At 41.7% G+C, this 7789-nt stretch overlaps 1 protein-coding gene across 4 annotated transcripts in view; it reads left to right on the top strand.

The window, feature by feature from the left end:
* The first annotated feature begins 2856 nt into the window (after nucleotides 1-2856).
* The window catches only part of HMGN3 (high mobility group nucleosomal binding domain 3), a 29844-nt gene continuing 24911 nt past the window's right edge, over nucleotides 2857-7789 (top strand). For 2 of the 4 annotated variants that reach the window (XM_084624077.1, XM_084624076.1), the window contains exon 1: nucleotides 2857-3073. In XM_084624077.1, the coding sequence (XP_084480203.1) occupies nucleotides 3059-3073 (15 nt within the window). In that variant the 5' untranslated portion in view covers nucleotides 2857-3058. The remainder of the gene's footprint in view (nucleotides 3074-7789) is intronic. The other 2 variants (XM_084624078.1, XM_084624079.1) reach the window with 2 other exon arrangements.

Raw genomic sequence — 7789 nt, 5'->3', positions numbered from 1 at the left:
ATAACAATGTTATGTATTCTGGATTTTTTTCTTCAACAGCAAACATATAATATTTTAACAAAACAAGCATATGAATTTTTGAATTTAGTTAAACATTCAAGTTTTTTAGAATCAGGTTTGTTTTTCTTAAAATTGTTTTTAACTAAAATAGTTAAATGAAATATTTTTAAAAAAACATAAAAATTAAATCAACTGTGTCAATCAGGTCAACATGAAAAACTTAAAATATTGGCTTCTGCAGCTAACTCAGTCATCTTCACCTGATTGTTCATAATCTGGAAAAGAAAACAAGCTTTCCTGCTTTTTCAGGTCCCAAATGATTTCTCAATTTGGAATGAATTAGTCCAAAGGAAGAAAATATTCTATCTACACCGGCAGAAGAAGCTACTGCTGTTTAAAGTGAAATTATCACTTCAACAGTCTCTGAATCGAAGTGCTTAAGTTGTACAGACGTATTGGAGCATAAACTTTCGTGGGTGAATACCCACTTCGTCGGATCATGTAGTGGAAATTTCCAGAGGCAGGTATAAATATGCAGGCAAGAATCAGGCTAGGGATAACGAGGTTAGTTCAATCAGGGAGGATGAGGCCCTCTTCTAGCAGTTGAGATGTGAAAGACTTAAACAAAGACTGTGAATGGCTAGCCAACTACAAAAGCAGTTTGTCCTCCCTTGGTGTTCACAACTCAACTGCTAGAAGAGGGCCTCATCCTCTCTGATTGAACTAACCTCATTATCCCTCGCCTGATTCTTAAGTGACTTCCACCAGTTCACTCCTGTGACTTTCTTTAAAACATCATCAGCAAACATAGATTTCTTGAATGTTTCTTATTCCCAAACTGGGTCTCTTTTATGGCCTGCTGCCATTATAGGTTTTCCCTTCTAGTGAGAGAATGGTATAGTAGATCTCAAATCAATGAAGGCTACACTCAGAAAGACCTCAAGACTTCTGGAATATGCTGCTCAAACACTTTCACTTTTACAAAAAGAAAAGGAGTACTTGTGGCACCTTAGAAACTAACCAATTTATCTGAGCATAAGCTTTCGTGAGTTAGTCTCTAAGGTGCCACAAGTACTTCTTTTCTTTTTGCGAATACAGACTAACATGGCTGTTACTCTGAAACTTTCACTTTTGTTTCTACTGCCTGTTCCTCCCTTCTCACATTTATCTCCAGGTTTCTCCTTCTCCAGATCTATTCTTCCCCCAACAATCTTCTGTTTATTAAACTTTTTGAAACTGCACTTTCAGAGAGAGGTAAGGGATTGACTCTTTGTACACAAATTTGCAGAGGGATAATAGGATTGAGGTCTGTTATTTCTCACCTCTATATATTATTTATTTATTTATTTAAAACCATTTTTGCTGTTAACAAGCATGTTATCTCTGGAGACACAAATCCACAGTTTGAGAACTGCAAAACTAAGCATCTCTGCTGGTGTCTTCTAGACTGAGCACTGAGTCCCATTGGGTAGATAGAAAGTTTAACCTAAATAATCCATACAGAAGCCCCTGGAACCCCATAAGATTGGGTCCCTAATCCATGACCCATTGGAACTCATTTACAAAACTTTTCTTAAACATTCCATGACTATATTGTCTCATGTTACAGAATTAGAATTTATAATCCCTATTCCATGATGAGATATCTTTGAGCTATATTGTATCTATCTTATAATTAGTTTATCTTATAATGTATCTTAAAACTATATTTAGATAGTTTTTTCCTTAAAAAGCATTTTATCAAAAAAATCCAATTTTTTTTATTTTAAAAGAAATCATTTATTTTTTATCCACCCTGGGCTTGCATCTTTAGTACAGTGTTACGTACTGTTAGTCTATAAGATGCCACAGGCCTCTTTGCCGCTTTTACAGATCCAGACTAACACGGCTACCCCTCTGATACTTGACACCTCCTTAACCCTAATTGAATCCCCCTTTGCTTATCCCCTGCTCCTATTGCCCTCCCAGATTTACCCTCCTCTGGTAGCTGAGAATTAAATAGATTGGAGTAAAAGACAAAATGGAATAAATTTGTGGGGAGTAAGAATTGTGCAAAGGGCCGAGGGAAAGCCTGAGAACCAACTGATGAATAAAGAAGGCAAGAATTGAAGCAATTTGGAAGAAGAGGACAAACTGGGAATTGACAAGAGAGGTTATACATTGTTAAATTAATGAGAGGACAGACAGGTGGGGCAAGTGGAGAATTTATGGGAGAGAATGGACAATTGGTCTATGGTGTGAAGGGCTGGAGACTGACCAACAGATGGATGTACAAAGCAAAAAGTACGGAATAGAAAGGACAGTGGATATGAGGGGCAAATTCTGGGTGGATATTAGGGGCATGGGAAGGAGGAAAAAAGAAGGGAGAGGCTGAGGGAAGTGGGAGAGAGCAGCACTCAAGGGGAAAAGATAGCAAGGGGGAAGATTTAAAGACCGTCAAAGAAGGGGAACAATTGGGATAGAAGAGGGGAGAACCATTTTGTGTACATTTATGTAGGTGTTTGGCAAATCCAAAGATGCTTTTTTTGTGGGGGGTCCCTGTTGTCTGATGGGTGGCATTTGTTACTCAGAAGATAACTTGCCAGATACAGGTATAACTATGCTGTTTGTTGTGAAATGTTTAAAAATCTTATTAAATGTTGGACATAGCTCCAGACGGCTCCCCATGTGCCCCCCAGCCTCCCCACTTCTGTTTGGCTATTTGGGGGCCTGCTACTACCCCGTCAGCGCAGGCTACCTCACCCCAGCGTGCCCTGCATCTGAACCACACGGACGTCCCCTGATTAGTCTATTCCCTTCAGAGGAGGGCGGGGGCTTCAGAATTGGGGAGCCAATCAGAAAGAAGAGCTGCCCCATTGTCGCCTCTCGGTAGCCGCGGTGGGCGCCTGTGGGCAGGGGGCTCTCGGGTGTCAGCGGCGCAGGGGCAGTGAGCGTGGAGCGTGCGCAGCGGAGCGGGTTCGAGATTGCCTGGCCACCGCCGCGGCGTTAGGAGGAGGGATCTGCGCTTGTGCAGAAGCCTGCTCGTTGCTTTACTTTTGCAGCCCGGGGCAGGGACATTATGCCGAAGAGAAAGGTAACGCGCCTGTGTTGATTGTGTTGTGGTGCATTCCTTTTGACGCCCCTTTGCAGTTAATAATCTCAGCCTCCGGTTGCCTGCAAGCCTGGGGCGATTTTTTTGGACTGCGCTGATTGAGTCTGGGTATTTGTACTGCCTGTTGCAAAGATCTTCCACCCTTCCCTCCGGTTGCTGATTTGTTGATTTACTCCTTACTTCCTCTAACCTTGTAGTGAGGGCTGCAGTTGTCACCCCCTCCTCTCGAATGCGAACTCGCTGTCACAACTCCGATCTCTCCCCCCCTCCCCCGCCCCGCCACCGGAAAAAAATGCAGCAGCTGCAGCTTCGCCTTTTACCTCCCCCGGAGGAGTTTCCTGCTTGCAAACTCCAAGCCGTAGCTCATCAATCTCTGGGAAAAATCCCCCATGTCCTGGCTGATTCTGCCCTGGGCTGATTCTGCGTTCTGCTTTGTATGGTGCCCCGGTGATGGCTCCAAGGTAAAAGGCGGAAGGGAGAGAAAAGCCATGTTTAAAACAAACTACACCCTTCTCCTTGCCTCCTGTGACAGACCCGTATGTACCAACTCTGGTGTCAATCAGGACAGGAGTCTGCACAGACAGGGCCCCGTGCAGCACAGGGGGGATCTGCTTACACATGGTATCAACAACAGCAGAGAGTTTAAAAACAGCACCGTGGGAGACTCCTCTGTGCAACACAGCAGAGCGCTACACACCCCAGAGACGGGCAAGAGGGTGGGGATGGAGGGAGCGGGAGCTGCTTCTGCGGAGCCTCTGCCTTCTTGTGTGGCTTTGAGACTTATACTGAACGAGTGTATTTGCCTCCCTCCTCCCAGTCACTTCCCCTCCTCCCTTGTGCCTCAGTGTTTCCTTCCTTCCTTCCTCTGCAGGGCTGCTACAGCTGGGATTTACTTGCGTCCCTCATTTGCCTCCCTGGCTGTGCTGTACTTTACTTTTCCTTCTCACACACTGTCGTCCTTCCCTTCATGGTGGAGGATCTGGTATTTTTGAGGGGGAAGGTGGGGAAATGATGCTTCACTTGCCCACCCGCCCCAGTGACCCCCATGCTGGAAACCAGTCCAGGCAAAAGTGCAATATGTGCTTCACTGATCTTACGCTATTACGTACTTTCTGTCTGCCCACTGTCTGAAATACTATTCATAATGTTAACTTCCATAATTGTGTGTTATGGGGCTTCTTGCACCTCCTTTGAGTCATCTGATATTGGCCACTTTTGGAGGCAGGACACAGGAGTAGATGAACCGCTAGTCTGATTCTGTATGAGAATTCATTTCTTTCTCTTAATTCAGGAAGTAAGGAATGTAAAGGATTACAAGCTTGCAAATTATTTATTACTGGTTGCATCTTTCACAAACTCAGTGCCTGAGCTTCAGGGAACATCTGTAGTATTTTGAAAATGCTCATTTGTTACAACTGTTAACAGACATTTCACTAGGGCTGGCTTTTCTAAGGGGCCTATGGAAGTTACCTGGATTGGAGTTGGGGTAGCTAACATCCTTTGGCCCCCTTGAAAATCCTGGCCTGGAGCACTTTCTTTTTACTGCAATTACTAATGGAGTGTAATTGGAGACTTGACACTAATATTCCGTGGTTTAAATAAAACCAACAGACAAACCAATGACCACAACAAAAAACTCAGCAGTCTTTTAATATTAAACTAGGTCAACTGAGGAGAGGCAATTTTACTGTAATGGAGATGTCCAGAATGTCTGTCTGCCTATGACCTCCCCATAATGCAGATCATGGTTGAATCTGAAAACTGTTTTAATAGGGTAATCGTTAGATGTTAATTTCCACACACTTATGAGTTCCATTTTTGTCCTGTACTGATTCCTTGCTGCATTATGGGTACAGAAAAAATATTCAGTGCTCCACTGAAATATTTCCATTTTTAATTTTTTTTTAACTTGAGTTGATATATTTCTCATGAAATTGAGGGACTAATAGCTCTGTACATAATACTTGGCTTACATTTAAAAGATACTGTATCATTTTCTTCATCATACTCTGTCATTGCATTCTTGTCCAGGCCTAAAATGCTCCTTTTCTTCCACAGCTATGCCTTTCATAAGTGAAGACTGATGGTTAGGCTGTGCTTTGAGGAAGCCCTTTGAAGCTAGGCCTACACAGTCCATTAGGAACCTTGCAGAGCTCTCTCATGCTTCCCTCACATTTTTACATTCTTGCCCTGCATGTAGTTTTCAATACTTCAAAAATATCTTGGTGGACTGGGAAATTAAATGCGGTCTCTTCCCCCATGATTGAGGAGCACATTGTGGCTAAACAGTGGGCTTAGATTTTTGTTGTTGTGTGTTATATCAGTTAGCTCTGGTCTACACTAAAACCTTAGGTTGGTATAACTATGTCACCCCGAGCGACGCAGTTATACCGACTGAACTCACAATGTAGACAGCGCTAAGTTGACAGGAGGGCTTCTCTTGTGGAGGTGGAGTACCTATGCCAATGGGAGAAACTCACGCATTGGCATAGGTTGTGTCTTCAATAAGCACTACAGCGGCGCAACTGCAGCGCTGTAAGCATAGATAAGCCCTTAGCCTTTGAGAAGTAAGTCTGTAAAAGGAGAACTTGGGTTTTTTTCTTTTGTTTTCTGTCATAATTAGTCTTTTAAAATTACATCCACAACTGAAGTACTTAAAGAGAAGCTTATTAAGTAAAGTTAATGTATTTAGCTTTGTGAGTCTTTGTGTGACTTAGTCTTAAAGCTAAGTGTGTTTATTAATTCTGGTTCTTGGAAAGCCCAGAAACTCATAGGAAGTAGAGACTATAGGCTTGTCCACATGGGGAAATTGACTGGCATAGCTACGGTGGAATAATTACTTCATCATTATTCTGGAATAAAGTCACTTTTATTCTGGAATAGAGTGTCCATATGGGGAAATTATACTGGCATAGCTCTTGCAGAAAAATGATTTCACTGTAGCGTTGCCAGTACATTTCTCTGTGTAGAGAAATCCTACTTGTACATCTGTTACTGAAGTGGGTTTCCTAGTTAAAACAAATATTAACACAGAAAAATGTGATTTAATACTTGTTTAGTTGGGAAATTATAACGGTCTCTACTAAAAAAAAAAAAATTACAGATCACCAATACTTCAGTTTGCATGTTTATGGGGCTATGTGTCCAACTAATAAATTTGCAGAAAGGGCGAGTGGGAAATGCAGAAGTAAAAACAGATTCATACCTGTCTTTATGCATGCTTTATTTATCTAACCAGATTGACCAGTCATGCTCCTTCTTCCTTTTGTCCCTTAACTGTTTCTTCTATGTGTAACTGAAAAAGCTATCCCTGGGGGACAGATAGCTCAGTGGTTTGAGCATTGGCCTACTAAACCCAGGGTTGTGAGTTCACTCCTTGAGGGGGCCATTTAGGGATCTGGGCCAAAAACTGGGGATTGGTCCTGCTTTGTGCAGGGGGTTGGACTAGATGATCTCCTGAGGTTTCTTCCAACCCTGATATTCTATGATGACTCTAAGTCAGCATCTGAATTGCTTCATTATCAAACAAAGGTTGGAAATTATTTTTTAATTTACTTTTCCACAGTATGCATCCGATGAAGTGAGCTGTAGCTCACGAAAGCTTATGCTCAAATAAATTGGTTAGTCTCTAAGGTGCCACAAGTACCCCTTTTCTTTTTGCGAATACAGACTAACACGGCTGTTATTCTGAAATCTTTTTAATTTAGTTTCCCCAACTCTGATGGGCCACTGGTTATGGGCGTGGAAGGGACAAGTGAAAACATTTGTGCATTGAGATGATGTCAAATACCACAATAAAACAAAAAGAGGCTGAGCACTGGACTCTTCCAGTCAGACCTTCATATGTGTTACTGGTTGTTGTAACACCACATAATGAAGTGAATACAGTACAACCTTTCACAAAGAGACTAGTGTGCATGCATGGGATAAACTAGAACATATGTGTGATACTGTTAGCAGGAAACTTTTTTTGGAGTTTGTCCTTTTTTGTTTTTGTTCTTCAGCCCCAGTTGAACTTATCTTTCAAAAATACAATATAAGCTGGTTTGGAAGGAGTACATTCTTTTATAGCTATGAAACAGGTACGTTAAAAATATCTTTGCATCAGCCATAGAAAAATGAGGAACCAAAATCTGTCCTATGACAAACTCACAATAGCATGAAAAGTCTGGTTGCCAAAGAATTTTTTTTAAAATGGTTTTAACAAGATCACCATCAAATTGCAGTATTTGTGGGCCTGAGTATTTGTGCATGATGACTGAGAAATATAAAGAGGTCAGGTATCTTGTCCAAGGTCAGACAGGGAGCCTGTGATTTAGTTGGGATTACATTCCAGAGTGATCCTCTTTGTTCCTTCTGTCTAACCATAAGACAATACTGTTTGAACCTGTTCTCAAAACATTTTTCTGCCTTGGGGTTGAACCAAATGTGAGGACTAATTGCAGCTTGATTTTTTTTTTTTTAAATCTTTTTAACAACGCTGTTGACCACTATAGTACTGTTTCAAAGCAAGAAAAATGACTTAGTGGATACATCTTTAATTAGTCACATGAGTAGGTCATTTGCACACTTATTGCAATCCCAAATCCCAAGTCTTGCGGTAGGGTTGATGGCAGATTGTGGTGTATGCTTAGCAGAGATAACAAGGGATTTTGGGTTAATATCTGTGGTAGGGTACTATAGAATTCTAAAAACTCA

Source organism: Lepidochelys olivacea, assembly GCF_965140295.1.
Source record: "Lepidochelys olivacea isolate rLepOli2 genome assembly, chromosome: 3".
Lineage (NCBI taxonomy): Eukaryota > Metazoa > Chordata > Testudines > Cheloniidae > Lepidochelys > Lepidochelys olivacea.
Note: the sequence above shows the minus strand (reverse complement) of the source record. Positions and strands in the feature narration are given on the sequence as shown.